This window comes from Culex pipiens, chromosome 2 (genome assembly GCF_016801865.2).
Source record: "Culex pipiens pallens isolate TS chromosome 2, TS_CPP_V2, whole genome shotgun sequence".
In the NCBI taxonomy this organism is placed as follows: domain Eukaryota; kingdom Metazoa; phylum Arthropoda; class Insecta; order Diptera; family Culicidae; genus Culex; species Culex pipiens.
This window is the reverse complement of record NC_068938.1, coordinates 36,828,448-36,844,723: the sequence shown is the minus strand read 5'-3', so window position 1 is coordinate 36,844,723 and position 16,276 is coordinate 36,828,448. Positions and strand designations below refer to the sequence as shown.

The window sequence follows — 16,276 nt, the reverse complement described above, 5'->3', positions numbered from 1 at the left end:
CAACATATTAGAAAGCGTTTATTCAAATATTTGTTTAATCAAACAGGGCACTTCATAACATTTAATAAATTTTGGTTAAGCCCGCAGATCTAAAAAAGACATAAAGGTTCAAGAAAAAAAAATTAAATGATATTTACTAATTTTTGGTAGAAGCAAAACTTAAAAATGTATTAAGCGTTTTGTGATACTCTCTGCTTAACAATTTTGCAAATTTGTTTTTTTTTTATTTTATATTGAGGCAAAATATTAAATAAATAAAAAAAATCATATTTTTCACACAAAATATCTCATTTTTTCAACACAGTAACCTTTTTGAGTCTTTTACTCGTCCCGATATTCAAAATATTTGAAATAATTTTAAAAATATAAACTAAAAACTAAAACCTATAATATGTTCTTACAAAAATAATTATAGCAAATTAATTGACAGAAGCAGGATAGACTGTTTGTTCACACTTGGTCTTTGACCCATTTACATTATTTTGCTTGAATTATTATTTGTTTTGCCTTAATTCAGCACTAGTAACAAAGTTGTTGCATATAGCACCCATGGATCCTGATTTTAAAGATCAGATTTGACACAATCGATACTGTTCAAATCTAATCGTGAGCAACCGCGATTCGCGAGTGCAGGGAAGGATTCTGATTGAGCACTAATGTTCAACTTTAAGACTTGCTCTGAGTATTTCTTTCAATTCCCAATAACACACGAAAAGGTAACATCAACTTGTTTATTTTTCATCTCGTTCAACCGGTTTCAAAAATAATACATTTTGTTAAACCTAATAATTTGCACAAATTTTCGTCTTGAACAACGTGAAAATTTGACAAATTTGACTCGTAAAACTAAATACACAAATAAATGGACGGTACAAAAGTTTTCAACACAGACTACGAAAAAATATTATCTTGCAGGGGGGGCTCCCACAGCATTGAATTGCATTCGGATTGACGAAGCACGCGCGCTATCAAGAATGCAATGGAAAATACCACGATCCTTCCCCGTTTCAACAGCTATCGCTGTGTACTATAACAGATAATACCTAATCCAAACACCGCTCGATCTGTTTAGACAAACATAATCCACCGCCTAGTCGCTGCGTGTTGTATTACAACTCGAGTCAGTGGGGGGTGGGGCGCGCGCTTAGGGCCGCGATCACCGATAGTGATCGTGGTCCCGCGACGTCTTGTTTGTGCTGCTGTGAGTAAATTTCATTGACCTGCTTCGCGCGATTGTAAACCTTACTCTGCGCTATAGATAGTTACTGTTATCGCCTTCATAATGTGTTGTTTACGACGCTCTGATCTGATCTGTTGTTTTTCCGCGCTCCCTTCACTGACTGAAATCGATCGTGACGATGATTTGTTTTGCTTTGTAAATAAATCTTACTGATAGCTGTTTGATTGTTAAAGTTTCTATTATTCTAGTGTATCACGAGACTTTAATAATTTTGCATTTTTCTAGTTGTTTCAATTATGTACACATATAAAGTAAAGTGGTAAGACACTTTCGTTCAACTAATGCACTTAGTACGGATTTGACTCCCGTTTTCGGTTAAACTTTATCGTTTGAGCTAACATTAAAAGCACATGCTCAGTACGTACCACGCGTTGATGCTTTCGTGCAAGCTCGCGCGCGGCGAGCTTTCGCCCGGAAAGCTCTCCTACTCTATTTCGTCGATGCCCCTAACGCTAGGATGTAACAATACAAATACTCGAATTGTTCATGACTATTTCTAGAAAAATCTAATTTTCGTCCACTTTATCTCTTACATAGCAGTCTCGAGTGGTTGCGAATAGCTGCGGCTGTCCGAGCTCAGCATCGTCGCCATCGGAGGCAGCGCCTCGTCAAAGTTGGTCTCGAGCAGGGCTTCCGACCGGGAGCGAGCATAGTTTGGCTTCTGGGGTGAGATGGGTTTTTGCTGGTGCTGCTGCTGCTCCTCGCTGGCCGCTTCGTACAGGGTCTTTGGTCTTCGACTGCCGTTGCTGTCGACGCGGGGTGGCGGAACGATGCTTTCCCGCTCGCGACCCGGCGTGGCGTACTTTTTGACGGCCCTCATGTACGAATCCGGCCGTCGGATTTCGCGCGCATCGATGCTGGGCGTTACCGGTGGGTCCGGCCTTCGAATCGACGGCTGCTGGTACTCGTGGGGAGCGCTAAAGTTGAGTCGATCAATCTTCTGATCGTATGGCAGTGTGCTCGCGCTAAGCTGTGATGTGTTGTTGTGATTGGTGCCGCTGGAAGACCTCTGGTCCATGGGAACCGGATGGAAGCTACTGTGGCCGTTGCTCGGCGGCAGTGGTGCGTACTCCGGCAGACGATTCTTCAACTCGTTCAAAAACGAAAGGTTGTCTCCCCTCACTCGCATTGGCAGCGTGCTCGAATTCCCGTAGAAATCCGACCCAGCATCTTCATTCTCAACCGTGTGATGTATTATTGGAGTATCCTCGTTAATCGCGGTACTTATCGAGTTGTTCCGCGTCACTCCCGAGTACGTCGTCGAATTGTCCCGGAATCCCTCATTCCTGAACGCCAACTCGAACGCCGTGCTGCCACCGTGCGAACTGTAATCCGGCAGGCCGTAGACCTTCGTTTTCGTTGGACTATTTCCGTTGGAATTCTGCACATAATCAGTTCCTCCATTGGAGGTTGGTCCCTCGCTGTATCCCAGCTGACTCTTGAGCTGATCCGCGTACTCATTGCTGTAAGACTGTTGCTGCTGCTGCTGCTGTTGGTCGTACGCGTCGTAGTTGGTCTCCGAACTGAGCACGCTCTTGTCCACCGACTCGATCGACCCGTTCGATGGCATCTTTTTGTAGTCGGTGGTACCGGTTGTGACTGACTTCAGCGTGTCCGTTGAACGGGAAACGACCTGGTATATTGTAAAGAGAAAAGGTTAGTTAAGTTTGAAGCTAGCAATCACAGCCATGTTGTAAAACGTTCGGTGATAACCATAAAGGTTATTGATTAAGGTTTTTGTTCTCGGCGATAGTCATATTTTTAATAAAACTTGCCAATCCAACTTTGTATTAAGATTTTGGCACTCCCCATTCGAAAATGTACCAGAAAAACAAACAATAAGAAATTTAGTTGTTACATATAACAAAAATGTACTGAAAATAACAAGAAAATAACCACTTTTCGTATTAAAACAACAACAAAATAACACCCAAGTAATTCATTTGTAATTACAAGATCAAAATTTGTTAAATTCAGGGAAATTTTCTGTTGTTGGCCTCTGTTATTTCAACATCTAATCAGACCTACTCAATAACAATAATCATGCATATTGTTATTGAGATTCCATGCCCGTCTGTTGATGATGATGTGCCATTTGTAACGAAATTTCGAAAATCAGCCTTGAAATTTCAATTATTCTAATAAGCGACGAAATCAGTGCATTTGCTACCTTTAAACATCCGTGGGCTTGTATTTTGTGTGCAGCAGAATAGAAAACAAATGTGTAAGGTTTAGATAACTGTGCAGTGCACGCATTCCTCTAACTAATCCCTCTTCAAATACTTACAAAATTCCTCCTCCGAATCGAACCCTGCGGATCGATGCTGTTCAAGCTGCGCATACTCTGCCGGATGCTGTTGCGTCGCTGCAGCCGTTGCGTTTGCCGGTACCGCGACTTGCACACCCAACACACGCAGATCAGCAGCAACAGCAGGAACACCAGCAGCAGCGCGCTCACCATGGCCCACGTGACGGTGTCCGCGCGCCAGTACAGCGGGTCAATTTGGACCTACAATTTGAGGTTTATGTGATTGTTTGTATGAAAAAGAAGGGATCTTGAATGACATACCTTGGGATCAATTTCACACAAAAACGCATGCCGCTCGTTGCAGTCTTCGACCTCGACGTTGCGGTAAATGAACGACGTACAGCGATCGATAAAGTTTGGATCCTGCACCCAAACCTTCTCCGTTGAACGGAGGTAGCGCGACTGCTGCTCCAGGAACAGCCACAACGGCGTCGAATCTCCGTGGATGAACGGCAGTGAGGCGTTGTCCGATCGGCAAAAGTCCCGGGCCTCCCGGAAGCTCATTGGAGCGCCCACGTACATGTAGCAGGTATCGATCAGGAGGGTCCATCCTGGGGGACACTTTCCGTCCAGTACGGTTAGGTTGTTCATGTGAAGTGGGAGGTACTGAACCTCGAGCAGCTGGGGGTCGTCGAAGCGATCCCGGATTCGCGAGCCAACGGCAAGCGTTTCGTTGTAACTCCAGTAGTTGTGCTTGGCGTCAATTTTCGTCTTCCAAACGTCGAGGGTGCTAAATTGAGAATCATTAAGATATTAAAATGGGAATAGTGAACCGAGATCACAACATTCTACATTCATGTATAACAGAAAAACGACTAAATATGATAGAGAAAGAATCATCTACACCTACCTATTCCAGAACTGGAATTCAAATCTGCTTGCACATCAGGGTTGGATGATGTCATGCAGAAGAGTTAGTTGAGATATATGCAAAAAGAAGAAACAAAGCATGCAAATTTTGAATGGATCGATCGGAATCTCTTGTTATACGATCTTTATACATAATTACAGAGTAGCTAGAACTAGAATAAGTCCGGAACGGAGTGATTTGCTTGTACCGATTAGTATCTTACCTCGTTGAGTATTTCTTCAATACACTGATTTACAATTTGAATTAGTGCTACTTACTAACTAAATCAACATGCAACTAGAAAGCTTTTACTTACATTGAACGATTCACAGTTATCATTTCGTAGTCATTCTCAGGATTGGCGAAGATGTTGTCCACGTAATGCTGTCCGGCAGTTCCAGCCACAATAGTGGCTCGTCCACTCCAATCCGTCGCAACATTGCTAAAATGAGTTCATTTCAATAGCCATTCCAGAAACAAAATAGTTTAAAAATCTTACTCATAGAATCCGTTATGCGACGTAGTCTGATAGATCGGCAGCCGAACTCGATCGAACCCGGACACCTCAATGATCCGACCTCCCTTATTACTGTGCACGTAATTGTAGCTGAAATTGGACACGACTTGCCGCAGAACAACCACATCCCGGTAGCCGGCATCGTTCTGCGTGATGTAGTTGTTGTGGATCGTAACCTCCTGGTACGGCGAAGACTGGCGACCCTCGACGTACACCGACGGCCGGTTGCGATTCTTGACGAACAAATTGTTATGGATCCAACCGCGCAGTGACGTAGCGGATCCTCGCGAGTCGGCCCGTATCGAGAGTCCACCCTGGTTCTCCTTCATAAGATTGTTCTGAAAATGGTCACCAATCAGCATCACAATACTAAAACCTCATATGAGTTCAAATTACCCTAAAATACAGCGACTGCATATTTTGCACGTCCGCTCGTATGGTACTATCACACGACGAGAAGTTCCCGTACAGCTGGCGGCAATTTCGTACGAAGCGATTCCGCTCCATGGTCAACACGGGGGAAACTTCACCGACCGTGGCGTAAAGTATGGCACCTCCCACGCAATCTTGAATTTCCGAGTTGGAGATGTTGTGCTGTGCATCGCGATCTACAAGATAAAAATGTGTCATGAAAATCACGTGTCCCTAAATCATCATTAAATTTTACTCACTGAATCCAAGAGCGGAGATCGGTAGCGTGACAACCTCGGCGATGAACCCATGTCGTGCCGGAGCACCACTTGCAATCAACCGAACGCTCAGCGCCGGTTCCTCCGTCTTGAACAGTCGCTTCTGGTTGTCCGAATCGGCATCGACCACGCCAATAACCTTGGCCGAAACGTTGTAAATGTCCCCGTCGAGCAGTTGGATCATGTCCCGTCGTCCGTACTCCTTCGAGTGGTTGAACAAATTTGACTGTAGCAGCCGAAATCCCAGCGGCTTCACGCGGTACGCACTCTTGAAGATCTTGACGCAGTTTACCGGGTTATTGTCGTATTTGTAGTACACGAGCACTCGCTCCTCCAAGGTGATCTCCTTGTTGGTGTCGCAGATATCGATCATCGAGAACAAGTTGTACGGCAGATCTAGATCCTTCAGCGGACTGTAGCTGGACTCATGACTCTCTCTACCTTCTCCAGTCAATGAAATTGCGTTGATTCCCTGACCCAGTGCTCGGTAAATGTTCAAGAAGTTCAAATGAATCGCGTCACTTGGTGAAACAAGATTCACCGCGTGATGAGCGCTCTCCTTAATCGACACGAAACTGATCATGGGATTCTTGAAGATGGTCTGCACCGCTGGAGACTTCTCCCCGTGCAGCATACCCGCTCGCTCGATCTTCACAAATTCCATCACACTCTCAACGGGCTTGGCTGTAGAATGTGTAACCGAATCGTGAATTCTATGTTCGTACAAGCTTGTTTCAAAGTCCTGATTCGCAAAACGGACTCCTCCCCAGTAGTTTCGCTGTTCCGGTTCTCCATTACAGCTTATGAATACAAAGTCCGAATCCCACTGGCACTCGTGACGTCTTCCGTACAGCTGACCATTCAGCCGTTCCGGGCATTCCTCCAGTCTCAACTCATCGCCGTGGCACTCCATCGGCTCGACCCAGGACCAAATCCGCGTCAACGAGTTTGTGTGGAACTCAATCCGACGGTCGTGCCCGAAGAAGACGTCCAACGGATCATATCCTAACTCGCGGCACACCACCTGAGCGTTACGTTCGGTGAAGCGACGATCGCAAATCGGTATCCACTGAAGCGTAGTGTGGTTGTAATACTCCAGGAATCCTTCCCGAATTTTATCGTTCTCTCGATCGCTTCCGGAACAGTTTCTGTTTGCGCAAAGTCGAATCGAGTCATAGTTGACCATATTTTCCAGCGATCGCTCGACGCGGTTTATCTGCTCCGAATTGTTCTCGACCGGTTTCATGATGATCTCTCCATCGCGGGTACCTCGTGCTACCAACGTTCCCAGCGCAAGAATTCCTACATTCGGAGTAAACTCCATCACCACTCCGGGGAATATATTCAGCGTGACTCCGGGCATGATCGTGATGTCCGCCTTGATCACGTACGGTTGCTCTCGCCGGTAGATCGAAAGATCTTCCAATATTTTACCTCCCAAGTTGTCCAAATCAACGGTCCTGTTTCTTCCGATCGAAATCGAAGTACTTCCGTCGATGCTGTCCTCGATCAGGTACGGCCGAAACTGTGCCTCAGCATGATTGTTCCAATCGTCAAAATCGAATATCCTCCGTCGAATGTGCTCCTCGTCTTGCGATCCCCACCAGTTCTCCCTCACATCCAGATAGTTGTTCAATCGCGCCGATTTGATACCAGCAATCAGATCGTAGTCCTGATCGTTATTCGAGATAACATTGCGATAAATCTGCACCTTCTGCACTCCACCAAACCCAATAACACACGTGGGATCTTTTGCGTTTCCACGATCACCCCGAATGAAGTTGCGCATTTCCGATCGCGTCGAGGTCACCTTTTCGTTACTCTCAATGTGATTGAACGCGAAAATTGCCGGAATCTCCCCCAGAATTTCACTCTGGCTGTCCGACCGGAACTCCACCAAGTACTTTCCGGAGTTTTTAACGATCCGATTGTTGTCGATTCGCAGCTTCTTCTCCATTCCTTTGAATCCGATCAGTCCGTGAGCACACACGTTGTCCATAAAGATGTTGGACGAAATGTTCACAGCCGCGTAGTGACCGTCGATGACCACTCCAAACCGCCTGTTTCGAACCCAAGTGTCGTTACCGAGAAACACCGAATGGGTGAAATTTTCGTTGTACTGCCACACGTACGGAAGGCTCAGCTCCAAACCACCGAACGAGTTGCTCTCCACGGTAGTGTCCTGCAGTACGTAGTGGAACAGGTTGTTGGACGATCGTAGGTCCTTCGAAAATTGCCTGATACCTCGTCCGTTGTCGCGGATCAAACTGTTGTTGACGTGGATCGTAATCTCGGAAATGTTACTCTCGTGAACATCCCAAAACGGTGAATTGATGAAAATGGCCTCTTCGCGATTGTGACTGATTTCGCAGTTTAGTAACTTGATGGATTCGTTGGCCTTACGAAGGTAGTGCTCACTCTGTTCGCCGAGATATCGATTGTAGTACGTTCCGGTGATTCCACGGAAGTTTCGCTGAATTTTGGTCGATGTTATTTGCAGCGTTGGTACCGGACCACGAACGATTCGGTTGTAAATGTTTTGAACTGGTGCTTGAATAGATCGTAACACGATTACAGCTCCGCCGAGAGCGTTGCTGCCACTTTTGTAGTGAAGAATCGCACCGTAACTGCTGGTGGTGAGCGGGAAAACTGAGATATCTCGTTTGATTTGCCACACATCCGATGCGGTGCTACCCGCCAGCGAATCGTAGATCCAGATATTTTCCGTAGAACGATTCTCGATTGGGTTGAGCAACTGGAAGCCGATCACGTATCCTGGCTGGCAGCGAATAGTGATGGTCTTTTCAACGGGATCGTCCTTCACGGGGAGAGTTATTATGTGCTTTATCTGCCACTGGTCGATGTCGATATTGTGAGAGTCCCGAGGTAGCATGACCGGTCGGTAATCCGAGTCATCCACGTTAAAGTCCGGAACCATGTTGAACCAACTCGTGATTTCTCGCTGCTCCATTGCCGACAGCACAGAATCGTGAGTGATTCCAGATCCCCGATTGTCTTTGATAATACTGCCTTGAATCTTAAGACCTAACTGTTTAATACTGATTCCATTTCCCCTGTTGGCTGCAAACTCCGAATTCCGTATATTGTTCACTGACGATCCTGCGTAAATATCCGAATAGATCACTCCCAGTCCATCTTGGAGATTTTCAACCACTCTTATGCTATCCAAATTATGTCGAGACAAATCCATTTGAAGAGCTGGTTTGAACTCGTTGGTCATGTAGTCAAACAACCCAGCCTTCTCAATCGTCACATACTGCAGATCAGCCCGCTCAGCCAACACACCAAATCGTAGTCCAGCCCAAGCTCCCTCGTAGCACCGAACACCAACGTCATTCTCATGATTACAAGAATTTTCAAATTCGCCCTGAGAGGCTCGTTCTGCTCGACACTGAGTAATGTCGATGTCATGTTCCGTGCATCGAACATGCGATAGCAGCACATCTTCACTCGTTCCGGCTCCAGGAACTTCCGATCTTAGCAGCCGCCAATCCCTCGGATTCAACGCCAATCCCAGCTGATGACACACCAACGCAGCATTGATCATGGTCCATCCGTAGTCACAAACCGTTCCCCACCGTCCTTCGGTGTACACTTGCAGTCGTCCCTCGTGGTCGGTCAAACCGCCAACCAATCGCACTGGAACCTTCGGAGTTGACGACTCCGACGTGCCCAAATCTATGATCGACTCCGTCTCAATATCCATTGCCATATCAGGATCCATGATGATCGCCTCGGTCGTATCATTCTCCATCATGACCGCCTCCCGTTTCAGCGTAAACAAAATATCGTCCGGCTTGCGACCGCGTGCCTCCAGCTTACCCGTCACCATCATCCCCACGCTCGGAGCAAAGTTCAGCGTCACTCCCGAGTTCAGGATGAGCTTGCCACCCGGACGCACGTTGATGTCTCGTTCTACGGTGTAGCTTCCCGCGGGTAGAATCTCCTGACCGTCGACTTCCCCACCGATCCGGTCACTTCCGTCTTTGAAGAAGAACGGCACAAACTTGGCGTACTGTGCGATCGTTTGCGCACCAGGGTTGGAGTGATGCAGCAGGTACGGGAAGTACTCGATCTTTGCTAGATCGTAGCGATCTTTTCGATGGAACAGCCGCTCGTAGATCTTTTCCTCGTCCTGGTAGCCGAGCCAGTTGTAGGTAACGTTCAGCGCTTTGCTCTGATCGGACAGTTGGGAACCGACTTCGTAGCTTGATTCGTAGTTGGAGATTATGTTACGGAACACGTCCACGTTGTTGGATGAGATCACCACTGGAGCTGCGACGCGTGATCTTGGGTTAAGGCGACCTTCTCCGCCTAATCCTTCGCCTTCGTCTTCCAGGGGGCCGAAAGCTTCCTTGATTTTGTTGTTTTTGACAAAGTTACGAGTGAATAAGAGCCACTGAATTTTACTGTCGGTGTTTGGGGATAATCCCAGCGAAACCACGTAGATTCCTTTGTTGTACATGAAGTGGTTGTGCTGGACGATGAGGCGAACTGGAAGGTGTCGGAACTCTTCCCATGGTTTGTTCCTTGCAAGTAATGCTCCGTATTTTCCCTTGAGGAATTGATTATATTCTATCTTTCCTTCCAGATTTAGTATTGGACTGATTACGATTGCTATTTTGTTCGAGTGCTCAAAGTTATTGTGTCCAATTTGTAGATGAAGTTTACGATTTTCCTCTGTTTCGAACCAACACGATTGTATATCGATCGCGTTGCTTGTGCTATCGTTGAACATGTTTCCGGTGATGTTGACCCACGAGTCTCCACAGTAGTTGCCGTGCAACACTCCAATCTCCAAGTTCTGCACAACATTAGAATATTCGATGGTGGTAGTTTGATTGAACTCCACAAACTCGCGCCGATCTTTGGTGGTTTGGTTCAGCCAAACCGCAAACCCATAGCCGCGATTCGAGCTCAATGAACTTCGCGAAATGTTGCGACTGCCGCCGTAGTACGTAATGTTGATTCCGTCTCCGACGTTGAACGCAATTTTCGAATCCGTAACGTTCACATCTCCGGCCCCGCTGGTGACGTGCAGACCTGCGACGTGCCTATTGTTTGCGATCGTCGAGGCGTGAACGTGAACCTGCGAGCGCAGGTTGTCGATGGCAATACCGCGACCTCCGTTGTCTTCGATCGTGGACTGGGTTACGTTGAGGTCGTAGGCCTTCGTTACGCCGGAGATTACTCGAAATTGCGCCAGAACGCGACTTCGCGGTTCGGCTTCGAACTTGATGAACATCTTTTCCCGGGTGCTGGTGATACTTTGGGGCCGGGTGGAGTTGCGGATGTTCCAGCTCGCTAGGAGGCGATCGTTCTCGGACATGCCGTCGAAGATCTGGATCGTGGCGCTTTCATTGCGCGTCATTTCAAAGTAGACAAAGTGCAGCGTTAGGACGTACCCGTTGGCGGTTGTCAGTGATTGTGCGCATTTCTTTTGGGAGAGGGCGAATTGGGATTGCTCGAAGGATAACTGAAGGGGATACGTCTGCCACTGGGTGGTCGTGAGGGTACAGAAATCGTACACCTTACTTCTATCAACTCGTTCATCTGGGCGTAGATCGTGTCCAACGTAGCGAATACCATCGGCACCATTTTCACTGACAGTTACACCATTCAACAGTGCAGATCCATAACTTGAGTTGACGAAGATTCCGAAACCTCTACTCCTTCGTACGGTGACGTCTTTGAAGCTGAACGCTGCTTCGTGCTTGGTAACGTTAATACCGGTGAACGAGGAATGATCGATCGTTACTCGGTCCAATATTGGAGGTACGCCAATCACAGCGATCGCTGCCTCAACACTTCCACCCCTTCCAGTTCCAGCTCGTATGATCTCCACGTTCCTCAGCTCCGACAGCGATATAAAGTCGTAGAGGATGTTGTTATGATCGAGAGTTTCCTTGCTTTCAGCACTCTCAAACCGAATCCCTCTCCAGTGGGGCGTCACCTTATCAAACAGTGGCAAACACTGGATTCCAACGTCGCTATGGTAGTCGCACACTCCGGATCCAACCTGAATGGTCCCGCGGGCGCAATCAAACAGCGATCCTTCTGTTCCACTACACTTTGGTTCTTCATACAGCAAACGCGGCTCGTAATTCTGAATTCGATCCATCCAGTTCCAGAAGCGACCTCCCTTGTATCCCATCTGCCGACAGGTCGTCTCGTAGTCCGCGATGGTCCAACTAAAAGAAGATTCAGTATTAACTAAACACCTCGTAACCAACAACCCCCGCAAACTTACTTCTTCGAGTTGGTACACACCGATCGCCACCTGCCCCGGTTCAGCAGCTGCAGCCGACCCGCCAGCGGACTTGGCCCGTCAACCAGCCTTGCGCCCACCTCCCTCGGATCGGACACCAGATCCTTGTAGCCCGAGTTGGGCATCGACGTGAAGGTAATCTTGTGGTCCGGAGATCCCTGAAGGAAAAGGAAGCAAACAACAAATTGTCAGCAAATCAGTGCCGGCTCATAACTGCTGGGGCGTGACGAAAGGGTAAAAGTTGGCCGCAAATCAGCGCTGTGAGGTGCGCGAAAATCGAAAGCACTTGGCGGTGAAGCCGAGTAACCGACTTGCGGGAGGAGCTCACGGTGATCAGCATGATGAGCGTAGCGAAATGGAAATGGTGGTATTGCTGGAAAATGCTGATGGGGTGTGCGGAAAATGGCAGGGAAGGGGTTGTTGAAATTGTTTCAATTTATGGTGTTGAGGTGTGATGATTTTTCCCTGTTAGGATGGTATTTGCTCGTATGTTTACATTCAGAAGAATAATTTATGATGATTTTCATATTTCAAGAATTCTATTCAGTACTTTTGTAAGTAAAACTATCTGTTAGCAATTCAATTTTAAAATTATATTTATCGGAGAAAGTTTTTAAGAACAGCTGGTTGACACAAACCTAACTAAATCTCTCGAAAATTAATGTTCATCTTTGGAAAGATACCTTTTCTATAACAACTCAAATTCGTTGACAACTTCTACTGGTTAGCAATAACTCAGTTAAGCTTAGTATGATTCCAAAGTGAATATCACCCTTAGCAGCCCTAGTACAAATTGACTCACCTCCACACCTCTCAGCATGGAACATGAGCCAACCACAAAACACTCCTCCCATCTCTGATCACGCAACCCTGAACTAACGGCAGCCCGAGGTCTTGTACGGCGGGCCACACCTTTTCACGATGTATTTTTTTTCCTTTCTTTTCTATAGCAGAAATGATAGTGAAAATCTTGCTCATGGTATTTCACAACAGAAGTAAGTGAAACTTCAAACATTACGTGGCATTTCTCGCGCGCAAGAATCTCAAGAAACAGTCGCAACTTTTGTTTTCTAGCAAACTATTCAAACAATTTGATGCTAGAGATGAATCATGATCAGCCGGGGTGTGAATGAATTTCTTCACCGTTTCTGAACGCGTTTTATCTAGATCGAACTTCGGACGCGACTCGGCAGAGTGTCGTCATTTTTCAATTGACCTTCCGCGACCTGGTTTTACTCGGAATCTCTCGACACTTGGTGCGTCTCATCAACGCCAACCTCGAGAAGGTCTTGCTGATCTTCTACCGCGTACGCGTATTAGCACAGTTGCTCCCGTTAATTGGCGCAGTTCAGCACGAGTAATCTTCTTAATTAATTTAACAAAAGTGCCCTAACCTTTCGCTCGTTTGTGCGAGACCGGGCGGATGTTTTATACCCCCCCTTTTCGTATGACAATAAGTTGTGTTTGGCTGGCTGGTGTTTTATGAATGAAACTGGACGCGGTTTGTGTCACGCGAGAAGGCTATTCACCTGCGCTGGACATGTGACGTTCTGCATTGCATGGAGAATCTACTCTGGAGATACTGCGCCAGTGGTTCCCGCAGTACCTCAAAGTTCTATATTGGAGTGCTGAAAAGTTCAACTTCACGAGATCTAAAAGTCGTTTTTTTTTCGACACTATTTAAAAGTGTTATTAGGAATCGCAAAAATATTGTTGCAAAACTCGATTTTTACACCAATTGTCGTTCTTATTTAACTCAGCAGAGTCTTGTTGCGCAAATGTACGACTCGTGCTGAAAACATCATAATTGAATTGAAAACAAAGTCTAGGAACCACTGCTCCGTAGTTTTTCGTATTTACATCTGAATAAAACACGACACTGTGTTACAATAAAAGCTAGAGGGCGATTTTCATTGCGTGATCACAATCATTAAAACGTCACTCGTAGTGCAGAAACGGGGATAGCTGACCGGTTCTATAAAGAGACAATTTTTGCTGTATTCGTCATCGTGTGTTGGGTGACCTAAGCCCAGTGACGTGCTTCAGACTTGATTCAAGTGTCTACCAGTTACACGCAATGCAAACTCAATCGACGGAAGTCGTTTTCATGGGGATGATCTTTGTTTGTGTACAAAATCGGTAATCTGGAAACAAACAAAGTAACCTACATCAACATCCCCCCTCAAATTCCCCACCCATCATGTTCAGCTAGCCAAAGCGCACTAATTAGATTAAACCTCTTGACCCAGTTTGACACTCAATTAGTCCGCTTGTTGCCCCAATTTGACCTAGCAGTGGTGTCGACTTTAGTCACACCCGAACAGATTTCGTAAGCAGCTCTAATGAAATTCGATGCGTACGCACCAACTATAACTGTAGCTCGGTACACAGGCATTCTCCAAGAATTAGCCGATGGCCGTTTTCATGCGACTTTGCGGATGCGCACGGACAAAGGCGTGGTGAAATGGTTCTTCAATGAGTTAATTTTTATAAATTTTAATTTTATCAAACGCTTTTCATCGCACGCGCGCTGCAGCAGCAGGCAATCATCAGCGCAGTACACCGTAATTTGCCGCGAGTGACTTGCGGTTCGTTCATCTGCAGCAAACCGTGTTCCGCTAGTAGAGAGTCGTTTGAGGGTGGTTCTTTTAGTCAATTTGGTTTATATGATTGATTCTTGTGTTAATATTTAAGATTGTTTACCAAATATAATTTTAACAATTAAACATAAAACATATCAAACTAATCAAACAATGTTGGTATACAGATCCTTCCACTTATTTTACATGTATTTGTATGGAATTTTTAATTTAATCACAGCTAAACATGAAGCTTCCAGCAAGATGGACAAACCTATAGTTATTTTTTTGTCAGGCAATGTTTAAAATTTTCCAAACAATAAACTACTGAAATGTTAGTATGGAATTGATTTATGAAACCAATTTGAACTTAAAAAGATTGTGAAATTCGATACAACCATGTTGATACTTAATGTTCATCTAATTAAAAAAAAATCAATAAAAAAGTCAGGCCAGAAAAATGAAATACACAAACACAAAATTGAAAAAAAAAGTCTTTAAACAAATGTAACTTATGTAAGAAAACATTTGACGAGGTGGATGGTTATCAAAATGTTAACTTAAGTTCAAATTTCTAACTAATTGAAAAAAAAAACAAAGATTTTCGCTTTTCTATAATCTGCGTTCCTTCAAATTATTTTTGTCAAGTCTCAAAAAATACCATCAAAATAGAATGCTTTGAAAAAAAATCTAATGTTACATCAAATTCATCAAAGAAAATATTGTTTCCATTGCAATTTTTTTTTCTTATGATGAATTGTTTATTTTTTTCTAAAGAGCATTTTTTATATAAATCTGAAAATACGTAAAGTTACCTTCCAATGAGCAACTCGCTATGAAATCGGCCGATTTCGACCATTTTTATTTTTTGTATTTTTTTATTTGGCTCAAACTTTGTGGGGGCCTTCCCTATGACCAAAGAAACTATTTTGTGTCATTGGTTCACCCATACAATTTTGGCTGCTGTCCATACAAAAATGATACGTAAATATTCAAACAGCTGTAACTTTTGAGTGAATTTCCTTATCAATTTGGTGTCTTCGGCAAAGTTGTAGGACGTAATTATTTTTTGCAGATTTTTTAATCAACTTTTTTTATAATAACTCAATTTCCCAAAAAACATATGTTTTGATTTTCGAGATTTTTTTTATATGTTTTAGGGGACATAAATTCGCAACTTTTGAACTAAAAAAAAACATGGTCAAAAAATCTGCCGCCGAGTAATACATTTTTAAAAAAATAGTGATTTTGAAAAAAAAATCAAAATTTCATGCTATAAAAATAATTGACGATTTTTTTTTTGGTTTTCAAAAATAGTGACCATGAGTGACCATTTTTAAAAATATTTTTTCTAAAGTTCAGAAAATTTACTATAAAATTGTCTAAGAGACATTTAAGATTGGACCTCTGGTTGCTGAGATACAGCGGCGAAATAGAAACAGGAAAATTGAAGTATTCGAACTCTCACCCAAACAGCCCACCATTTTCTAAGGTCAATATCTCAGCAATTAATGGTCCGATTTTCAATGTTAAAACATGAAACTTTCGTTAAATTTTCCGATCTTTTCGAAAAAAAATATTTTGAAAATCTCGAAAATAAAAAAAAAGTTGATTAAAAAATCTGCAAAAAAAATCCTTGTACAGTATGGCCCATAAAAAAACGAGACATGTGCATTTTTTCACCGAAAAATTGTTCCAATGTATATGTAAATGTATTTAACAAACTTGTTTTCTTATGTATCATGGTGATAGTTTGGTATGTTTTGAAGATATTTTCATGACAGTTTTTGCAGTTCGCCAAAAT

General features: G+C 44.5%; 1 protein-coding gene across 1 annotated transcript in view; it reads right to left on the bottom strand.

Moving 5' to 3' along the window:
* Positions 1-717: 717 nt before the first annotated feature.
* The window catches only part of LOC120412793 (protein bark beetle), a 48,618-nt gene continuing 33,059 nt past the window's right edge, over positions 718-16,276 (bottom strand). Inside the window, exons 3-11 of the mRNA XM_039573384.2 lie at positions 11,876-12,051; positions 5,587-11,816; positions 5,312-5,523; positions 4,898-5,253; positions 4,715-4,840; positions 4,399-4,422; positions 3,810-4,278; positions 3,528-3,749; positions 718-2,873 (exon numbers count right to left, since the gene is read on the bottom strand). Coding sequence (XP_039429318.1) covers positions 1,770-2,873; positions 3,528-3,749; positions 3,810-4,278; positions 4,399-4,422; positions 4,715-4,840; positions 4,898-5,253; positions 5,312-5,523; positions 5,587-11,816; positions 11,876-12,051 — 8,919 coding nt within the window. The 3' untranslated portion in view covers positions 718-1,769. The remainder of the gene's footprint in view (positions 2,874-3,527; positions 3,750-3,809; positions 4,279-4,398; positions 4,423-4,714; positions 4,841-4,897; positions 5,254-5,311; positions 5,524-5,586; positions 11,817-11,875; positions 12,052-16,276) is intronic.